At 42.3% G+C, this 22739-nt stretch overlaps 1 protein-coding gene across 12 annotated transcripts in view; it reads right to left on the minus strand.

Moving 5' to 3' along the window:
* The window catches only part of SLC23A2 (solute carrier family 23 member 2), an 85196-nt gene that overhangs the window by 25061 nt on the left and 37396 nt on the right, over positions 1-22739 (minus strand). For all 12 annotated transcript variants that reach the window (XM_079987500.1, XM_079987491.1, XM_079987493.1 and 9 more), the window contains 5 exons: positions 16906-17022; positions 14118-14275; positions 10196-10284; positions 4782-4852; positions 3363-3544 (listed from right to left, as the gene is read on the minus strand). In XM_079987500.1, the coding sequence (XP_079843626.1) occupies positions 3363-3544; positions 4782-4852; positions 10196-10284; positions 14118-14275; positions 16906-17022 (617 nt within the window). The remainder of the gene's footprint in view (positions 1-3362; positions 3545-4781; positions 4853-10195; positions 10285-14117; positions 14276-16905; positions 17023-22739) is intronic.

The following is a 22739-nucleotide window of genomic DNA, read 5'->3' on the forward strand; positions in this document are numbered from 1 at the left end:
TACTTAACGTTGCCATTTCTTTCTTTCTTTTTTAATGAACTTTATAAGCCTAAACTTAATTTAATTTGTTCCGCTCACAAGCTTTAAGAACTGAAATCCCACAGTGAATTTGCCTTTCCGCCTGCAAAACTTATGCCCCCTAGAACAGATGAAGTTTTGTCTGGGAGAGAAGCAAACTTACTACCGTGGGAGGCCGGCTTAGGGTTTAGCATGTTTTGGAGTCTTGCCGAAATCCACATTTTAGGAAGTGAAGCAAAACCAAAACCAAAACCAACAACAACAACAACAACAACAACCCTGCCCAGTGCTAAGAAAGAAATCTCATCTTCGGTCTCCTCAACATTACGGGTCTGCAAAGTGTCAGTAGGGTAGTTGGGAGATGATTTATTTTATTTTTTTTACTTTTAAGGTTAGGCAGCCATGTTCTCTTTTTAAGCTCAGGGTCAAGATCTTCACTGTGTGGGGACCTGGATTTTCCCCTTATTTTTATATTGGGTATTTACATATTGCTTAATGGGGGGGGGGCCTAGACTGATATCTCATCTTCTGTGCTTGTTTCTATAATGTGTTTTAAGCTGCATTAACACTGCCTGTAAGCTGCCTTGAGCTCAAGAAAGGATCAATAAATCAATTAAATAAATGTACTGCTCAGGGGCCATGCTTCCTCCCTTGGCTGCTACAGGATGTGAAACAATGGCCAAAGTAAGCAAACTTAAGGTCTAAATTGTTAGCCTCTGAAATAAGCGGGCTTCCAATTACATAACCAAATCCTCAGAATGCCCCTATCAACAAAATGTGTGTGCCATTATACATGTTCAGACTTCCTATGCTGGAAGAAGGCTGTCTTTATGTTAAGTGCCAAACACAGCTTCGAGAAATGCTAATCCACTGAGAACACAGCTACAAATTCCTGAACAAACTTCCCTGAAATTCTAGAAAGGCAGGTTACATCCCAGTATATAAAAGAGTGAGGCCAAAATCACCTTTAACTCAAAAGGAAGCAGACAAAGACCTTTGTTCTTCTGCTACAGGCACAAAGATCCGAACTCTGCAGTGGCATCATTTGATACCATGACCTTCTGCTAAGCATGAATGAGTAAAAAAAAGAAAGCTTTCTTGTGCTGTTTTTTTTAAAACGTGAAAGCCTTAATGGTAGTTTTAAAATATGACTTCTTTATGGAACAGCATTTGATCTAGTGCTGTCAAATTATTTATACAAAGTTGCTGGGGTGTTGTTTTTTTTTTTTGGGGGGGTGCGCTTGTGTGAAGAGGGTTCACCAACATCCTAAGACCAGCTTCTACTCTTTCATACACTTTTTTACACCTGTTCACAATTAACTATTCCCTCAATCTGCTGCTGATTCTGTGAATTAAAAAACCCACACAACTTGAAATGACTTCTTTATTACGCGGTCCTAGCCAAGGACGCGGGTGGTGCTGTGGTCTAAACCACAGAGCCTAGGGCTTGCCGATCAGAAGGTCGGTGGTTCGAATCCCCATGATGTGGTGAGCTCCCGTTGCTCGGTCCCTGCTCCTGCCCACCTAGCAGTTCGAAAGCACATCAAAGTTAAAGTAGATAAATAGGCACCGCTCCGGCGGGAAGGTAAACGGCGTTTCCGTGCGCTGCTCTGGTTCGCCAGAAGCGGCTTAATCATGCTGGCCACATGAGCTGGAAGCTGTACGCCGGCTCCCTCGGCCAATAAAGCAAGATGAGCGCCACAACCCCAGAGTCGGCCACGACTGGACCTAACGGTCAGGGGTACCTTTACCTAGCCATCAGAATCATGTAAGTAAATGTACTGAAACTGCAGGTCCGTTTTGCCACTGATGATTATGGCAAACAATACCCTCATACTGTCCTCACGCTGTGAGGCGGGGGCTGGGATCACTGTTGCCAGAGAAACCAGGCTGTACCTCCTCATGCATTCATCATTCCAATCCACACCTGCTATTAAGTGGGTCAGAGTCAGACTGCAGAGACAGGGTGAATTCAGGGCTGCCTTGCTTCCTATAACAACACTGATTTAAGAGGTCTGTCTGTGCCCCAAGAGTCAATAATCCATTTCACTTGAACCTGGCCCTTGAACCAAGGCTTTAAAGGTAGGGCTGCTTTGGGTTGCTGATAATCTTCCCTGCGGTCCCTGGTGACTGATGTCCCAATTTGATGGCTAAAAACAAACACTGAAATTCCAACAGTTTTGTATGTTTTTAAACTTGATTGTAAGTTGCCTGGAGACTGCCTTGTGGTCAGGTGATAACACACATACACAAAAACATTATCCACAATTCTGGTAATATTTGAGTGATCAACTTGGAATGAAGAGTAAATAGTAAATAGTCACATTTACTCTGATTTATTGGAATTTATTGGTAGCATTTTAGACATGGCCACTGAACCTAGAACTTACAGGAGGGGTAGAATATGCATGAAGATTGCAAGAGGAGTTAAGAATGATGTTCTGCTTCTGAACATATGAATATGCCACAGTTCTGTGAGCAAAGTGTTAACACCAGGCCTCATAATCATTTTTGCTGTAATAGTAGTGGGATGCTGCTGAATTGGAAATGTACTGGGTTACAATGTAAATCCAGTCTTAAAGGATCTAAATTGGACCCCAGTACGTTTCTGAGCACAATTCAAAGTGTTGGTGCTGATCTTTAAACCCCTAAAAGGCTTTGGCCCTGTATACCTGAAGGAGTGTCTCCACCCCCATCATTCACTGAGATCCAGCTCCGAGGGCCTTCTGGCAGTTACCTCATTGCGAGAAGTGATGTTACAGAAAATGAGGCAGAGGGCCTTCTTGGTAGTTGTGCCCACCCTGGCCAACCTTCATGGATGAGTAGGGATTCAAACCCTGGTCTCCCAGTTCCCAGTCTGACACTACTACATTGTTAGCTGTTTTAGGCATCTGGAAAGCCAGCACACCATTGCTTAAGAAATACTTTAGAATATGACATCTTTCCACAGGGCCTGCAAGACAGAGCTGTTCCACCAGGCCTTTGGCAGGGCACAGCCTGACTCCCTCCCTCGGCAATCTTCGTGGAGCTCTGGCCCAATGGTTGCCAGTGGCTTGATTTGAATCAATTTTATAATGAATGATTTTAGAGTGTTGTGTTGTGTTGTACTGTTTTATTGTTGTTAGCCGCCCTGAGCCCGGCTTCGGCTGGGGAGGGCGGGATATAAATAAAAATTATTATTATTATTATTATTACTTAGAAGGATTCTCATTTCATAGATTCATCTTCATTTGAAGATAATGGCCCTTAGTACCCCTAGGAGAGGCAATGATCAATAGTGACAGACATTGGCTGTTTTATACTGACAGCACTTCATCAACTGTTGAGGGACAAAGGATACTCACAGCATGGCTATGCCCCAGTGTTTGCCTGCTCTTTCTCCAGCGGCCTGGAAGCCAGAAAGCCCAATGAGAGCCACAGTTGGTGTAATCGTCAGAGGTCCAATGTATCTCAGGAGCGCTCCTGGCAGGCCCAGGAACCCAATCACCACTTCTATCAAAGATGACATAATAATAGCACCTTGGATCTGAACACAGAGAAAAATAATAGTAATTTAGATTTTTAAGGAAATTCTATGCTTCTGAGGGTTTTTGTTTTTTTTTTTCAATGGGTGGATGAACTGCAAGTCAAATAATTCAGTGACTAGGCAGAACTGGGCAATGGCATGTGTTATTCAGCTAGGTGCTTAAGCAGACGTTTTCTGGGCTAAAGAATATCTGAAGGTCAGAGGTATGTTCTGTGGTACCAACAGAAGTTGGATCAATAGCAAAGCTCCCAACTTCATCCACTTCCTCTTACCGCTTAAGCACACTGCTTGCTTTCAATGCACAACGGGGGTCATTAGACCAGCCTGGCCGTTGTGTCCACAGCACATCACACTGTCATACAGGAAGACCTGGGTTCCAAGCTAACCTTTAAAGCTCTCAGATCGAACCGGCAAGGGCTGATGGCGCCACGGAGGTGATGCTCTTAGCTCCTAGGGGCAGAGTGTATGATGCATTTGGTCACACGTGCTCTTTAGAAGCTGGCATAGAGCAGCGCTGTGGTCTCAGGAGACTGCCAGCCCCCCCTTGGCTGCAGGCCTCTTGGCAGGATGGAACTACGGTTTGAAGATGGGGAAGAGAGAGGGGATGTTTTTAAATTGAGGAATAACTGGCAGCCCAAAGCAATGGGATGGGAGAAAAGTTCCATGACACACGTGTGAACTGGAGTCTATTCTATGTTTTCCCCCTGTAGTGAGACAACTCTCCTGGATTCTTATGGATATTTGCATCTAACGAATGATCATTTGAGGAGGAGGAGAAACCGAATAGCAAAGCTACACATGGCTTTGGGGAAACTGGGCACTCCTTACAATTGTACCTGGCTTTCCAAAACAGAAATACAATAAATGCGGATTATCCTCATTGCAGGGCAGAGACAATCCAATAATTTGTTAGAAGCTAATTGGTTATTTTGGCTATCACTGGTCAGCTGAGCATATCACAAGATGCAGAATGCCAAACTCCCCTGACATGGGAGCATGTCTCCATCAAGACCATAGTGCACCTCAAGTTGTTTTGGGGAGGGTGAGGGGGCTTCACAGGCACAATTAACATACAGAAAATATTAAAACCTGCATGTAATGAATGTGTAGAAAAAGTTACATGCAAAGAGAAGAACGAAAAAGGGTAACAATTTCAACAGTTCAAGGCAGCAGGGCATCTGGATGAAAAGAACCTACTGAAGTGAGGACATGGCACTGATTACATGGTGCAAGTTACCTCTCGTATCCTAGGGTACCAGATATATTCCGTGTGCAGCAGTTCTGTTGTTCCATTGGTAATCATTACAGCTTAGGAAGGGAAAAAAGAAATATTTCACATTACGGCAAAATAAAGCACAACGATTCCATGCACCCCAGCATTAAATTCTGTATGAAACAAGAAGGTGCCCAAGTCCAGAATTACAACACAAAGAGGATAGTCTGCTTAAGGCATCCCCCCAACCTGTCCAACCTTTCTATGAAAATCTCCAAGAAAGACGATTGCAGAACTTTAGCAACTTGCTCTGTTGAAACTGAACCATGATACCCCCGAATACCAGATGCTGGGTAGTAAGACCAAGGCACAGTCATCACTTCCAGAATCTGCTTGTCAGTGATCAGTTGGCATCTGACTGGCCATGGCTAGAAAGGCTGGCACAGGCAACACTCATATGAGTTGCTCCTGAGGTTAGTACAGTGCTGAACCTCCTATTTCCTTCTACAGCTTTAACCCAACTGTTTGGCCATTCTAGTGAATGAACAGGATCTACCACCACCAATCTGCCCCACCCCCAGCATTTCTTATGGACATCATTCTATATATTTTGCTTTTTAAAAACCACCCCATCGTTGTTTATTTGTTCCCTCACATAATTTGTAAATCATTCATTCTGTATTTAGGCTGTGTTCTAGATGAATTCATTCCTCAAGGGCTAATCTCTAATGCCAGTTTCAAGACTGTTGAAACTAGGAATGGACAAGTAACCAGAGTCGGCACAAAAGGAGGCAAAGGTCCACTTAAGAGCTGCAGAGGGGTGATTCAGAGTGCAGATAAAGTGACTTTTGCATATTATTTCTCCAGATCTGTCGCCTGTTAATTGGGATGGCTAAACCGCAATAGCAGCTCCCGTCTGACGCCTCATGAAGGTTAGAAGTGGTCAAGGAAGAAAGAACAAAGATTCTTTTCATAAACAAAATGTTCTATATTTATGATTCCTAATTTCCACACAGTAGCTCTTCCCTGAGGCGTGCAGAAATGTAGCCATCCTGATCTATTAGAGCTGCAGTCAGGCTATTTGACCTAAAATCCTGCAATTAGGACACAAGAATATATGCTCAGTGTCACTGATGCCCAGTGGGGCCTGAGCTTCTACACAAAAACAGATTCTGTAACCAGAAAACCAAAGCAGCACAATTATTATACAAACAAAATTGAAAGCATATTATTTTGTACACTTGTTTTGAGATTATTATTTTAGAATTTGGAAGTGTTTGCCTTTTTTATTTGGAAAAGAGGATTTGCAGGACTACGAAGGAACTAGGACTTCAGCTGAGCAGCGAATGGACATGTGTCTCCTGACTGTGCATGAAGCTGCAGATCAGTAGACAGCCAAGGCAAGTCAATCAGGGAAACAGAGGCAACACTCCCCAGCCCAAAATATCATATTCATATTGAATATTTGTGAATTATCAAACTTGGGGAATATGCCAACCTCTCTTGCAGCTGCAGATACAGTTGAAAGTGTGCTTCTTGTTCCACTACATTTACTCAACACAAAAATCACTCTTGTAGAATAAGGACCCTGAATCTTGGTGAATGTATGTATTACACACTGTATTTTTGAGATTTTTAACTACTGGTGTTAACAATGCCCCTCCCTTTGGCTCCTCCGCATGTCACAGGACCTCCTACCATACTGCAAAACTACTTCCTGCAATGTCAAGTAGAGTGAGTTCAAATCTCAGTTCAACCATGGACTTATAGAGCTGACCTTAGACCTCTCAGCCTTAATTGCTCACCGCAACATGAGAACAATAATGGCTTTTCATGAATACTTGTTGTTTGGAGGATGAGGTAAGAACTCTTTGTAAGCTTTGGAACTAATGATAGGCCACCATCTCAAAAAAGATTCCACATAATCTTCTTAGATATCTGTTTAGGCTGTCCTGGGAACCCAGCATATATTTTGATTCCCAAAGGTGCTTCAAAGCAAAGTTGCCCTGAGTCATCTGGGCTTGGTAAATCTGTAGCAGAGTGCTTTCCTATTGTGCTTCCTTGCTGGGCCGTGCCACATTCAGCAAGGAAAAACAAAAACCTATGTAATCACTGGACCAGTTTCCAGTTTGGGACTTGTAGGTTCTCTCTAGCCAATCCAAAAATGGTTTCTGCTTTCAAAAGCTCAGGAAAAGAACCTGCAGCCCCTTCAGAAAAGGCAAGCAATCAGCTAAGAATGTGGACACTGTTGCTACTCTCTTTCTTCATAGGACAGTTGTTTCTCATCAAGTGCAATATTAGCGTTGGCTGCTCTGTAGTCTTAAGTAACAGATCTGGCCCTGGCCTCTAGTCTTGTAAACATGCCAATTATTTCCAAAAGTACTTTGTGCTATTTTATACTTGTTTGCCCTGTTAAGACCTGTCAGAAAGAATATACGCAGGAGAATGAACACACACACAAACACACACACACACCACCATCACAAAAAATTATCATGTTCTAGTTTCCTTAGACTTGCCAATGTAGTCAAGACACTGTGGCTCCAAATAATGCTATAAATATGTTGTATAAGCATGGCAGGAATAATAAAAAATGGGGTTTCAGAGTAGAAATCAGGCTCACTCTTTAGTGTTTGCTGTGAATAAACAATGGTTTACCATAACCATGGAAACAAAAACAATGGTTTAGCATTAGAAGGACAAACTGAAACACTTGGTTCACACACTACCTCCTGCTCCTCCTCTGGCATGGCCATGTGGAGTTTGGGTTCAAACCACAGCTTGTTTGTGACATCCAGACCAGGATAAACTGCAGTTATGCTCAACTATAGTTAGCAGAAAAAGCCAAGTTCAAACTGTACTTTTTAAGGCTAGCTTCTTTTCACAAACACACACGGGGGGGGGGGAGGATGGTGAGGGGATGAGGGGATGAGGGGATGAGGGTCAGTGCACAGGAATCAGAGGAGCAGGACCCATCACCACAGCCAGAGGGCCCCCCCCGTCTCCATGAACATGTCAGACTCTGAGGCGTAGATGCTCTAGTAATAATAATAATTATTATTTATACCCCACCCTCCCTGGCCAGAGCTGGGCTCAGGGCGGCTAACACCAGTAAAATTACAGTAAAAACATAATGGGGGGGGGGAGAGAACAAATTTAAAATGCAGCCTCATTTTAAAAGTAGCCCATAGATCAAAACCATAAGGGGAGGGAAACATAAGGGTCAGACTGAGTCCAAACCAAAGGCCAGGCAGAACAGCTCTGTCTTGCAGGCCCTGCAGAAAGATGTCAAGTCCTGCAGGGCCCTAGTTTCTTGTGACAAAGCATTCCACTAAGTTGGGGCCAGTAATGAAAAGGCCCTGGCCCTAGTTGAGACCAATCTACCCACCTTGCGACTTGGGAACTCCAAAGTGTTGTCATTTGTGGACCTTAAGGTCCTCCACGGGGCATACCAGGAGAGGCGGTCCTGTAGGTACGAGGGTCTCTAGGAGGCTGAGGCAGGCTAGACTCCCCAGCCCAGCTCACTAGCTGACCTAGGAGGAGGTGTGTCAGTGGATTAGGCTCAGGACAGGTGGGGGTCACCTGCCTTATCAAGCCCAGATGCTGCGATCAAGATTCAAGGGATAAAAGAGAAGCAGAGCTGAGGTGCTGTGTCTGCTCAACTTCTCATGTTGAATGACCACAGCTTGGTTGTCCTAAGAGCTTCACAGGACTGAACCCCTTGGATCGGCTGCAGAGGCCGACTGGCCTGACTGTTGGACTATGGACTTGGCTTTCAGTATTGAACATGGACAATGTTTCCCGACCTGTTGGGACTACTAACATTTGCCCTTGGGACTGTATACACCAGCGGGACTGGTGGCCAGGGGTTCAGGACACATGAAGAGAGAAGAGCAGAGACAGATACGTCAACATATTTTCAGATTGCTTGGGAAGACCCACAGGAGGAGATTTAGGCAGCTGTGTGAAACAGGTCATACATACACTATTATACTTAAGTATACAAAAGAATACAGGCAACTCCACAATTGTGTGCATTTGGTATGCATAGGACCATTCACATGTGTGCCATTTTCGGCACCAGAAAGGGGTCAGGGTGGGGGCAGAACTCCCCCATGCAAATGGGGAGGGAGTTGCATGTTCATAAGAGGAGCCCTGCTGGATCATTCCATGCCAATTCCCATAGTAGCCAATTGAATTCAACATTAGTAACATAAGAAGAGCCTGGTGAATCAAGCCAATACCCCATCTAGTCCAGCATCCTGTTCTTACAGTGGCCAACCAGATGCCCATGGGAAACCAGCAAGCTGGATTTGGGCACAAGAGGATTCAAGCACAAGAGCAATCTCCCCTGTGGTGGTTTCCAGAAACTGGTAAAAGAAGCCCATATGCAGAGATGAAGGCAACATTCCTCTCCCACTATTGCATCTAGACACTGAAGTCCCTGAAGATGCAGGATCCATACAGCCATCACTACTAGCAGCCCACACTTTTTTAAAAACTTGTTTAATGAGTGTAGTTGTTGTTGCTGTTTAGTCGTTTCCAACTCTTCGTGACCCCATGGACCAGAGCATGCCAGGCACTCCTGTCTTCCACTGCCTCCCACAGTTTGGTCAAACTCCATGTTCGTAGCTTCGAGAACACTGTCCCACCATCTCGTCCTCTGTCGTCCCCTTCTCCTTGTGCCCTCCATCTTTCCCAACATCAGGGTCTTTTCCAGGGAGTCTTCTCTTCTCATGAGGTGGCCAAAGTGTTGGAGCCTCAGCTTCAGGATCTGTCCTTCCAGTGAGCACTCAGGGCTGATTTCCTTCAGAATGGATAGGTTTGATCTTCCTGCAGTCCATGGGACTCTCAAGAGTCTCTTCCAGCACCATAATTCAAAAGCATCAATTCTTCGGCGATCAGCCTTCTTTATGGTCCAGCTTTCACTTCCATACATCACTACTGGGAAAACCATAGCTTTGACTATATGGGCCTTTGTTGGCAAGGTGATGTGTACTAGCGTGAGACAAATTCTGGTACCTCTCTTGAGTGGCTGGGGAAACCCAGCCAGAAGGAAGGGGAATGTATAAATAAATAAATAATAACAACTTGAACAGCAAAAACCTTATCAAAAGCTTTGGCTAAAACACGTTAGACACATAGTAAGTAACCAGCTTGAAACCGACCTCTTCTCACTCACCTGCTAGAGTCAAGCCCAAACTGGCATGCTAGAGTAACCTGGCAAGCTTATGTGAATCCCAGTTTGGCATGCAAATCCCTGGGGACAGGCTATGGAATCTGCCACATTTGTCTGGGTATTTTCAAAATTCAATATGGTTTCTACTCTTTAGACAATATTATCTCCTAGATTAAATCTGCATTGAGACAACTTTCCTCTGTTTCATCTCCCACTCTGAACTACCTGAAAGATTAAGATGGAAATTGCTTTTGCTTACCTGTGTTGTTGCATCTCCATTTGTCCAAAGAGAGAATAGCTCTGGCAGGAGCCAAGAAGGCAAAAGCGCTGGCTTGGAACAAAGGTAACCTGAAAGAAAGAAAAAGAGAAAAAGGAGATACCTCAAACTTTTTGTGCAGTGTCATAACTTTCATGCAGATTTTTTTCTAAGGAAAAGAAGAATCAGAAGAAGTCCTTCTTGGATGTGTTAGTATGCATTTGACCAGATTACACAAAATCTTGACTTAAATACCAATAAGATAAGCTGGGATGTGGACTCCTTCCTCACCCTCATTTACCTATGTGGACTATTTGGGAGGCTTCTGACAAGCCACAGCCAGTGTTATACTACCCGATTAGCAAAATGGCAATATTAGAGCGAGCTCTCTCATGAAAGAGACAGGTAAATAATATTTTTAATACAATCCACTCCTGGGAGTTTTTTTTTTCTAGAAAGTGGCATGGACAGTTTAATAAATAATTTCCCCATACTGTAGTCATGTATTGATTATGCAGTAGAATTCAAAGTCCTAAATGCTCAGGCTCTGCATAGTTCAGAGGTGAGAGGAAACAGCACCAGATGGTCCAGCAGGGCTCCTTTACATGAGTTCCAAGATCCAGATAAAAGGCAGTCTCAGTAATTGTTCCAAAATTGCTCAGTGTGGTGCTGATCACATGAAGGTTGCCTGTTCGATCCCCGTAAGGGACAGCTGCATATTCCTGCACTGCAGGGGGCTGGACTAAATGATCCTCAGTATCCCTTCCAACAGTGTGCATGCACATGAAAGCTCATACCAAGAACTAACTTAGTTGGTCTTTAAGGTGCTACTGGAAGGAATTTTTTTATTTTCCTTCCAACACTATGATTCTATTCATTTTTAATGTCTCTACCCACCCAAGTCCTTATAGTGTGAGGCAGGTTAGAAATCTCTTCCCCATGCCTAGGAAGAAATAGGTTCTAGACCTAGGAGCCAACTCCTAGGGGCCATAGGGGCTTCGGCCCTCGCAAAGTTGATGGGCATTCCCATTCAAATGCTGTGTGTGCACTGCATTATGTGATCAATTATACCTTATCTGGGCCCCCACAATATTTTATTCAAGTTGGCACGGAACCCCTGGTTCTAGAGCAGATTGGTGGGGGTTGGTTGGGGGGGGGGAGCTACAAGGGGGGAAGAGGAATAGCCAAAAGATTCCCATCCCGTTCTGCTGATAGAAGCCTTACCATCATCTGAGTGACACTGTGGATACAAACCCAATGTATTTGTGACCACACAGAGGTGCTGTGACAACATATTAAACTTTGTGAAGTGTAATATCTGTATTATACAAGGTATTTTGGCAGAATTTCATTATTTATAAAGCGCACATAAACAACTCAAATTTGCACAGGCAATAAGCTGTGGCATTTGCTTCTTAAGAGCAACCCACACAACTAACCATATCAATCAAGTAAGGCCAATGCTGGAAGAAACACAAAGGAATATTCGCCTGATTTGTAACAGGAGCAAAAACTGAACACTATTCTTTGCAATAGAAGAGAGGTACGCTGGGCGAATGACTCAATATCACGGGGATTTTGTTGGCTCTTGTGCTCTGCGCCTGGTAAAGTTGTTGCTCTTCTAACTCACGTACACATTACCCTTTCAAAAGCCCTCTAATTAAGTGTAGGCAATTAAATACATTCTTCAAAAGTTAGATCACTGAGTGTTTAGAATTTAGTTCCAGAAAGGGTTTCTTTCTTCTCTGTGGGGTAAAAATAAGAATCAGTCCATGTCTTTACATACCTAAATCAAATTGCATTTAAGCCATGAGTTCACTTTTTATAGTGATTAAGGACTGATCTTTTTAGCATCTTACAGAATCTGTGACTTCTTATTCTGAGCAAATTTATTTAGGACATGTGAGACATATCAGACTTAACAAGTGCATTTCTTGCTTCTCAAACAGTTCAGTCACAATAACCCCTTTGTCAAAAGTCTGTCAAATACTTTCAAGTATAACTTGGGGTGGGGTGGAAGGAATTAGTGCTACTTTGTTACAGGTTTTGTTACAATCAAACAGTATATACATTTTGTTAATTAACAAACATAAAGCATTCTAAAAATGAGGTACACAGAGAATCCAAAAGGTTTAAGAGAAAATCTGGAGATACTGTGACAGACTATTTTAAAGGCTGGAGCGTACAAACAATCTTGTATCTATTCACTTATGTTCTACTAATGCACATTTAGAGTTCATCCAGGTGGCAAGAGCAATAATGAAGATGTTTAACAGTTTTTTAGATGAACCTATGCTGGTGTAAATAACTTGGATTCTTAAAATCAGAAGTAATAGCCAGAAACCATTAAAGTATTTTTGTACCAGTGGAATTTGAGCTTGCAAAATACAGAAAAGTTTGACTTAAAGAGAAAGGGGAAGATTAAAGGACTGTAGTCTGGTACAGAAGTACCATTCTCAAATTTCCTGTTCACGCTTAGGAAACCAGCTGTGTGGTGTAGATTCTTACAATCCCTCCATCTCACTTCCCCAGTCTACTTTCATCACGATGCAAAGGGCCAGAACTAACCATGCTTAGCACTGATTTTTGCAGGGAGAAAACCAGAAGTGAGAGCTCTGTCTTCTAGTGCTTATTTTAAGGAAGATTTTTACATATGGTTGCTATAGCCTTTGGGCTTCCCCTGCTCAGGGAAGAACTGCTTTTAAGGTTTGTCAGAATTACAGGGCAGGTCAGTTCACAGGGAGGAGCAAGATTTCCTTTCTGGGAACTATAGCATCATGTCTTGGAAGAAACAGCAGGAACATTCTGAGCAAGTCAGGAAAAAAACAAAGGACAAAAAATGTCCCTTAGATTGGTACAGTTGATATCTTTCTGTGGATCACTTGACATGAAACTAGATCATATCTACTTTAATTCAAGAAACTTGAAATTGTATTGCCCAGGGCTTGAGGTTTTTCTTTGGGAAGATTCTCTTCAATCATCTTCGTTTACTTAAACAGGCTTAACTGAACTCTCCTACTGAGCTGCTGCTATCTTACCACCCAATATTCTATTTCATATGTAAATTATGCCAAATACCTTGTTTTTGAGGGAAAGACTCCAAGACTTGATATTACTTGGAAGAACAGGTGCCATGGAAGGAGATAACAAGAGCCTAATACAATGAATTGTTAATATTATTTTAAATTTTTGTTACATTTAGGATAAATATATAGAAAGAAGTACTGGAGCAGAATTCCCTGCTACCACAAGGGATATTTTTGAGGGGTGTGGGAGTTAAATATATATTTTTGGAAAGGCACAGAGAGCAAAACTACCCACAAAACAGTGCGTGCTGTCCACAACCATACTTGTATCAACTAGTTTATCCCCTCAATGCTTACAGTGAGCTGGAATCACCCCCAGTTAGCAAGGCAGAGAAGTGATTTTTAGACTGAGAAGAGGTCAGTTGCTGTTGCTTTTGGTCCCCATTTTGGATTGCTAATGTGCCACAAATGTGTGCAGCTGGATGAGGGCCCTTTGCCCTGGTTCAGAGGCAAAGCGCATGTTTGCAAGCAGAAGGCTCCATCCTCTATCGTTAGTAGCATCTCTCAGGAAATGACCGGAAGGATGGGAAGGGCCTCTGGAGGAGTTTTTTCAGAGAAAACCAGTGGACCAACCATCTCACTTGGCATAAGGCAGGTTCACATGATTCAGATATTTGAAATATCAGTCATGCTTTTTAAAAAAATGTTCCAATAGCTAATTATTGTTTTAATAAATTAACATGTATACTCAGGCGGGCTACTTATTTCTGACCTACTTTTTTTATTTAAGCTGCACTAATTCTTGAATCACTGGCCAAAGTTGAACTAGTTGCTTGGGATAGGGAGAGGTGTACCTCTAAACAGTTAACAGGCAGTCAAATATCATCCTCTTAACTTACCTGCACCCAAAGGTTGTTTGCAGCAAAGTTGTGATTCCAACACAGAAGAATATGGTCCCAATCAGCTGGCTAGTAGCCCACTGGTCAAATCCAACACACATGGCATCTGCTAGCAAGAAGGGCACAGCTATAGTGCCACTGAAACACGTCAGGTAATGCTGCAAATACAGAGGGTTATTTTATTTACAAACATGATATATGATTGCCTTCCGTTTGTTTACACCATTACCATTAGCTCAAGAGCATTATTTTTCAAGCGCAATATATTTCCAAATTGCTTCCGAACAGCCATCAATTAACACCTGCTTATGGATAAGCAATTTCTAGAAGCAGGACTCAACAGTGAAGACACATGCCATCTGGCAAGAGCAAAGCAGGAGTGGTGCTGCGTCGCAGCACAAAGCAAACTAGAAGTGAGTCGATAACAATGCAATAGGTTGTTAAGAGCCATCTGGAGAGCACAGCATCACCACTCCCTAAGGAATGAAGTCTCAATGCAGAACTTCACTTGGGATAGATTCCTGCCAAGGGTTAGGAAACGCCAGTGTAAAATAAAATCAGCAGGTATATATTATACTACTAAGAAACCTTACTGAAAACTATTGTTTTCTGTAGTGTGGATTTGGTAAACACTGGGGAGGGGGCCATAGCTCAGTTGTAAAGTGCCTGCTCTGCTTGCAAAAAGATAAGCCACTGGCATCTCAGGTAGCTGCATTGACAGGAACTGTCCAAGACCCTGGAGAGCTGCTGACAGTGTATGAAGACTAAGAGACTGATTCTGTATAAAGACTTGGAGCAGAACCACTGCACAGAAACTATGGAAGTCTCAGAGTCTCCAAGTGTCCCTGTTTTCCAGGGATGTCCCTGATTTAGAGGTGCCATCCTGGTTTCTGATTTGATCCCAGAACGTCCCACTTTTCCTTAGGATGTCCCTATTTTCATTAAAGAAATGTTGGAGGGCATGGAGTTATCCAACCCCCAAGCCGTCTGAAGGCAATCCTGTATAGGGAAGTTCTTTAAATGTTGAATGATTTATTATGTTTTTGTATATGTTGGAAGCTGCCCAGAGTGCTGGGGTAACCCAATAAGATGTCTGGGGTATAAATACTAAAATTATCATTATGGAATGGGATGTCCCTATATTCATCAGAGTAATGTTGGAGGGTATGAAGTCATTCTTAAAAAAATTAAGGATATAGAAGCATACAATTGAATGGGTCAGACAGAATCTTGGAGGTCATCCAGTTCCGTTCCCTGCCAAGTGCAGGATCTGGAACATAATTTGAAGATTGATATGTAAGATTGTAATGGAGATAATCAATGAATTGTTATCTCCACCCTTCATTTCTGCCTGACTGCAAGATTCTGGGAAACCTTCCTCTAAGGATAGCGGCCTGTATAAGTTATAAATAGACAAACTCCCAAAGTCTTACTACATAATAAATGGCAAAGGTTCCTATATATTCAAAGGGCATGGCCCTTCACTGCAAAAATGAAGAACTCAAAAGCACAGTTTAATAATTTTTTTACAAAACAAACTGGAAAGCGTCTTTTCTTTAGAAATGCCTTGATACCAAGAGCAGAACTCCTGGGCATGGGGGAAATTGAGTTTGTGGGCCAGCAGGCTTATCAGTTTGAAAGGACCTAGTGATCCTACTGATCAGTACAAGATCTACAATTCAGAAGTCAGTGACAGACAGCCATCCAGACTTTGCCTAAATGCCTCTAGTGAAGGAGAGTCCACCAGCTGCCAAAGGAGTCTGCATCACTGCCAAACAGTTCCTAAGGTTTAGTTGGAATCTGCTTGAAGTCCTGCCCTCTGGAGCAACAGATAACACAGCTGTTCCACCTTACACGACAGTCCTTCAGATACTGTCATGTCCACAACTTAATCTTTTCTTCTTCAGGCTACTACACCTACCCTGGTCTTTCAACCATTCCTCATAGGACAGGAAACAGAACTGCAGGCAAAGGATCCTTGGGTCTTTTCTCTTGAACTACACACACAGGGATCCCTTCAGCAGGAGCAGATCGATGATAGTATAGCCCCTGCAGCACACAAACAAAATGGCACTTCTTTCCCAGGCTACAGGAGCAATGGGAAGTTCTGCTGCACAAGACCCAATGACTTGAATGGAAACTTTGCAAAAGCATTACTATGACCTTCCAAAGCTTCCATTTGTTTCAATAGGGCTTGTTCTGTTCTTTGGTCAGGTCTGTATCTCTCCTACTTGATGCTCTTAAATACATCTTAAGACCTGCTGCCTGAGGTAGCCACCTCATTTTGACTCCTAGTAGAGCCACCTCTGCTTCTAAAATACCTCATTTTGGCTACAAGACTGTGCAGATTACAGTACCAAAATTCCCAGGATCACCCATTGGTAGAACAGCAGTACAAGATTATGGGTTGTATTTAGAATTCCCAAATTAATGTGCCAAGTGCACCTAGCAATGGGGCAAATCAATGTGGACTTTTGGGGTAAAGAACTGCCTATATAAGCAGTAGGACAAACATTTCCAGAGGCTCCAAAAATACTTTTGCCCTCTCCAGTGTACCAATATGCTACTGTTGCATTGAAGTACTGTGAAAGAAGAGCTGGCTTCTCACCTTCCCAGCTTCAGCAATTAAAATTCAGAGAACTAGGACCAAAGAGAAAACCGTCTGTAAGCCAACATCAGTTCTTGCCTGCATTAGTTAAGGCTTTTTTTCCTGCTGAGTAATACTTAAAATATTAAATATAGCACAGTAGGAATAACGAGAGCACCATATTTTTCTCACAATGTGTACCTGTAATCCCAAGAATATGCAGAGGTACCAGGGAGGAACATCTTCAATTGTGTATATCATGTCCGTTCTTTGGGCGTCCAAGCTTCCGCTGCTATCTAGTGTCTCCGCCAGCGAACTCTGTTAAAAACACATCAAGCGAGGGAAACAAATAATTAGTAATTAAGTATTATAGAAGAATGCACCAGTTCAATATGCAACATGGTTACGAGAGCACATTTGACAAGATCTGTGCCCTGTTTCAAAGCAGCGTCAATACGCACACTTAAAAAGCAAGATCTTTTAGCTTTCAAGTAATCTGTTGAACTTAATATGCAAGAGATATGTGCACACACACACACTCACCCTTTCATATAAGCAACCTCTTCCCTTTGCCTACAAGCAGGGCATTATTCCCTTCTTGTAATATAACCATGGCACATTATGCCAAAAAGATTATGATGGCCAATTGGATTACACAAACAAATAGAGCATGAGGAACACCAAATCACATATCATCAGGAAAGGGGCGTTTAAGAATAAATATAGTAATAATGGCAAACCTTGCATAAGAGACCAAGATTTCACAATTCATGGTACAAATACTACTTACTACAATGGATGTATTCCTTTCAGTACACATAGCTGAATTTTCAGTGAGTTAGACTCAAATCGGGGTTGCATTAGAATTTAGGCAAGACACAACAGGATAAAACGTTTGACCACACTTACTAGAGCAAGAGATAAAACAATGGTTCCCTTTATAGGCCCAATGTGAAACAAATCCAGCATAAAAATAAAGTTTCTAGACTCCTTAACATTTGAAAGCATCATGGTAAAAACTGCTCAAGGATCAAACATTAAGACACTGAGAAGAAGCCAAATATGCTGGTCTTTCTGTAATTGTAAGTATCAAGGCCATACATTGTCCAATATTTTTCAAGCATTCACTGAAGTCTTTCATATTTCATAGTAATAATTTGGAAAGCCAAGAGCGCTGAGTTGGCTCACTTGTAATTCTGGCAACTAGACTGTTTCTATGAATAGTAAGCAAAAATGTGAAAAATCAGAAACACTGATGGTATCCTCAGGTTTACTCATGACACATTTCTGATTCACCCCCTCATTGCTAGTTGCTCTTCTTATTCCAATGCAGGGCAAAGAATTACAGTAAACAGCCACAACCTGTGCTGTAGAATCTTGGTCTTTTGCTGGTGGATCACTATTGTGAGCCACATGGGCAATGGCCCACAACCACCTTTTGGAGAGGAAAAGAAGACAGAGAGCAGACGGAGGAGGACAGAGGAAGGAACAGATTTAGGTATTTATTTATTCTATTTATATCCTGCTCTTCCCCCAATTCAGCAAATAAACAAATACAGTGAAGCTAAACTATATACAGTGAAACTAAACACACAAACTAAAACATAGGCATCAGATTAGGAATAAAGGCATGGGTAAGCAAACTAAGGCCCGGGGGCCGGATCCAGCCCAATCGCCTCCTCAATCCGGCCCACAGGCGGTCCAGGAATCAGCGTGTTTTTACTTGAGTAGAATGTGTCCTTTTATTTAAAATGAATCTCTGGGGCCTGCCTGGTGTTTTTTCATGAGTAGAATGTATGCTTTTATTTAAAATGCATCTCTGGGTTATTTGTGGGGCATAGGAATTTCTTCCTTTTTCCCCCTTTTCAAAATATAGTCCGGCCCCCACAAGGTCTGAGGGACAGTGGACTGGACGCCTGCTGAAAAGTTTGCTGACCCCTGAATAAAAGGGTCTAAAAGGTCTGAAATGGTTGTTCAGCTTACATCAGTGGTTCCCAAAGAGAGTAGTAGCATCCCTTGGGGGGCCAGTGGGATCACTCAGGGGCCACTAAGAGGCAGAGGGGTGCCAGAAGTGTAAACAACTATCAGACTGGCCACACTGGATCAAGTCCATCAGTTTTGTTGAATTAATTACAGTAAATACAGTAAACAGTTTAAATTGGATTCTGAATAAATGAACAACTGGTTGTTAATGTTTTGAATTTCACTGTGTTTTTCTCTTCTTTACTGGGTTGCGCAAACCGCCCTTCTGAATAATGCTTTTTATAGGGTAGCAGGTACTGGAGATGAATTTACGGAACCAAGGGGGCGGTGGCCCAAAAAATGTTTGGGAACCACTGGCCTAGCTCTATCCACAGAAGTCATTTTAAATATTTGTTAAGAGATACTTTTTATTGGCCACAGCCAGGGGGATGTTTTCAATTTACCAATCTCAGTGGAAAGAAGGGCTTGTATAACTACCATGCTGACTTGAATCCATATTTGGCTGATTATTTATATTTGGTTGTTGAACAGGAGACCCAAAATTAATCCTTTTTTTCTAAAAAAAAATGTTTAGGGGTACTCTCATTTTCCTACTCATATTGAAAAACTGCCCCTCAATAAGGCCAAACTTGGGTTCACAAAATGCTTAGGGGTATGCGAACCCCTGCGTCCCCCCAGAAAAAAGCACTGCCCAAAACCAAACCCATTTACTCGTCAATGTTATGTTTAGTATCAGAGAGAATAATTGAAACTACAGCAGCAGATGAATTTTTATTTCCACTCCAGTGCCGATTTAATAACAAAACACATAAGGCAATGGAGAGTTCCTTTGTTTTGTTTTGACGGGAACTTTAAGTTCTCCCTGTGGTTGTGATTTCAACCATGACAACTCAACCCTGAGCACAGCATGGCTGACATCAGTTGAACTGAATGAGATGCTAATGAAGGAAAACGGCTTGTTAAGCAGGATAGTTACACCTAGTTGTACTAATGCCAGATTTATCAAAGTAGCATGTGGCAGGGAGCAGGCAATCTTGTCAGATCTGTGGAACACTCCTCACAGAGCTCCTGCCTACAGGGAAGTTCTCCCATTCTCCCTCTCCTGGGACACAGTCACTGACAGCGAGACTGGTGATGAGAGAGGAGGGTGCAGAAGGCTATGTTCTTAATGTCTTTCAACTACCATGCCTTCTCACAGGACTCCTTTTGTATGTAGAGAAGAAGAGAGGTGTGGTTGAAGGCAAACATCCACGAGTGGGACGTCACAGACCTGATGGAAGCTGTTCCAACTTGCCAAAGATCAAACAAACAAAGCAGAATTTGGGGTTGTGTGATGACAGAAGAGCCTCATTCAAAAAGGGATGTACGTTTATTGTATTTGGAAACGGCTCTACAGTTAAACTTATGAGAATGCAGAATGTATTTCAAGGCTACACCCTTCTAAGGGAGCAGGGGGAAGAAGACAGAAAATAGCTTGGCTCATCCCAACACATGGCTCAAAAATGCCAACAACATTTTCCCAAAAATAACTGATCAAGAGCTAGACTCTCATAACTCATGCAGTGTAGCCTAAGGGATAAAAGCAACCTAAATAAACACTTTCAAGAGAAGCTCTAGCTCAGTCTCCAGCAGATATGTCTTCAATGCTGAATAATCAGGAAAACTAAAGGAAGAGGGGATCAAGACCATACACACCCCTTAACTTAAAGCTTCCTCAGGAAGGGTTTGAGAAGCAAGAATTCCAGAAGACCTAGAGCACTATTTACCAATTCAATGTAAAGGAGCACAGAACCTTTGCAGTCTGTCTTACAGCTCACCCAGGATGCACATTTTGGTTGAAAAAAGACAGGAGGAAGAACTCAAGCCCCCTCCCCAAAAGAAAATCCTTTAGGGAGTTCCGATTCTCATTCTGAGGACAATATCTTAGGTCCTAAGAGAAGGTAAGAACATTAACAAAAGTACATTTCCTACCACCCCCTCCAAGCTTTCCCCAGTGCTCCCCTAGAAGGTCTAGCACTCCCCATGAACAACATGGGATGAAGCAAGGCTACTGGGGGAGGGGAAGAAATCAAACAAAATCAGACGTGGATCCTAAGGTAACACAGGGAAGGTTTTCTATCCCCATCTCTCTCTTGCAGTCCCCACACCTCATCCACATAATTCAGGCTGGTCCTCCAACATGCTCCCCATCTGCCTGAGGCTTTTCAGGGAGGAGGGCAAGATGTCAAACTTCCCTTCTGTGAACTTGCTTAAGATTTTAGGATCCTAGCCTATGGCTATATCAGGAGCTCCACTGAAGATGGGAGCAGAAAAGTGGCTTGGTTTGCATATAATTGTCCAAACTCTACCCAGTGGCTTAACTTCAGGGTTTGCTGTTGGCTCAGGAACCTTGGTGTGCTTTCATATAAGGCTTTGTGTTACATGCAAACCCATCACCCTTCCTTCACCATGGTTTCTTTGCACACCTCAGATGGTAACCAAGATATAAAGAGCAGATGAAAAAACAAAACAAACTTTTGAAAAGCAAGCCATGGTTTGTTTGATCATCTGTGGGACAACTCATAGGTGCTTTGTGCTTTGTTAAACAAACTCTGTGCGTAACAGGCTAAGGACATGGGTTTTCTAAACCATTTTCAAGAACATTTTCCACTTGTCTAAAACCAATGGAGGTCCAAGTTAGCATGCTTGACGAAACCTTTTTTTACGTAAACAAAGTTTAAACTTTAAAGTCAGTGAAACTTAGAGTGATGTGTTAATTTTATCTGTTGTATAAATATCTGAATTAGAAGCAAAGAGCATTAATTTAGAAAGCAGTTGTACAGAAGCAAAATAGCGTTAGTTATGCTACATAAAAACAGCATGAAGACGGGTTTCTACAACTTTTCTGTGACCCCTACATTTGCTGAGACCCGCCCCCCCCCCCACTCCCAGTAGCCAAAAGTAACTGAACTAAATTGTTGGAAACTGTTTTACTGGAAAACATGTAAATATTTTAAGGCATGACAGTTTAATAGTGTGCACTTCCTTTATATTTAGATATTAAGTGATTTTTAAAAAACAAAGTATCAGATTCTAATCAGGTGTGCGTGTAAATCTCAGTTCCGTAGAGACACTTGAAGAAAAAAGTAGTTACAACTTTGATTTTTCCGTCTGACTAGCACTGTACCCATTGCTGTTGCCCAATTTTACTTGCAATACATAAGCCTGCTAATTAATTTTATGAAAACAATGCCTTTCTAAAACTGGATATTTCCTGCATGAAAAATGCAGCAGTTTCCTACTCTTCCTCACATCACAGGGAACAAACAGGCTTGTGTAGGAAGAGCTGATGAGTGATAGGATGTGGGAGACCTTTGTTTAAAATAAGAATGATAACATAAATCTATCACAAAGGCAGCAGACCCAGCATTAAGGTAGCAGCTGCAGTATCAGCAGATGTGCTGCTTCTGTCCTACGAGTCAGAGTGAAGACCAAGCAAATATATTACTTAACCGATATCAGATATTCAAAATATGTGTCTTGGAATCCGGAGTCCAGTAACCCAGTTGTATAACTTTATCCTATTAGTTACACATGCTGCAGTTGCCTAATCCCCTAATGATTGCCACCACCTACAATCCTGGAAGTCTAGGTGGTCCAACTTTGGCACTGTTTCCCTTGCAACTCCCTGGCTGCCAACATTAATCTCTGAAACAAAGGCGGCATTAAAACCAGAAACGCTCAGTCATTTTGCCTTCTTGAATAAGCTCAGTGTTTATAGCTGGACTCTGGAAAAAGGAGGTTTGTGCAACAAGACAACTGCAGCTATAGTAAAACTGATTATCAAATCATCTACTTCAGCCCACACAAATGAGGGAAATGATGTACAATCCTAAAATCTACTGGTAAATTATGAAGGCCCAAAACATGAAAGTTTTCAAGTACAGTCTTTCCAAAAGATGCTTTCACTCTAAGAATTATCAATGTTCCCTTAATCAAAGAAACCTTTCCTTAACACTTTATCTAAATTATGGAAGGATAGAAAATAAGGGAAATTAAATTAGTTAAAAGGT

This window comes from Podarcis cretensis (genome assembly GCF_951804945.1).
Source record: "Podarcis cretensis genome assembly, chromosome: 8".
Lineage (NCBI taxonomy): Eukaryota > Metazoa > Chordata > Lepidosauria > Squamata > Lacertidae > Podarcis > Podarcis cretensis.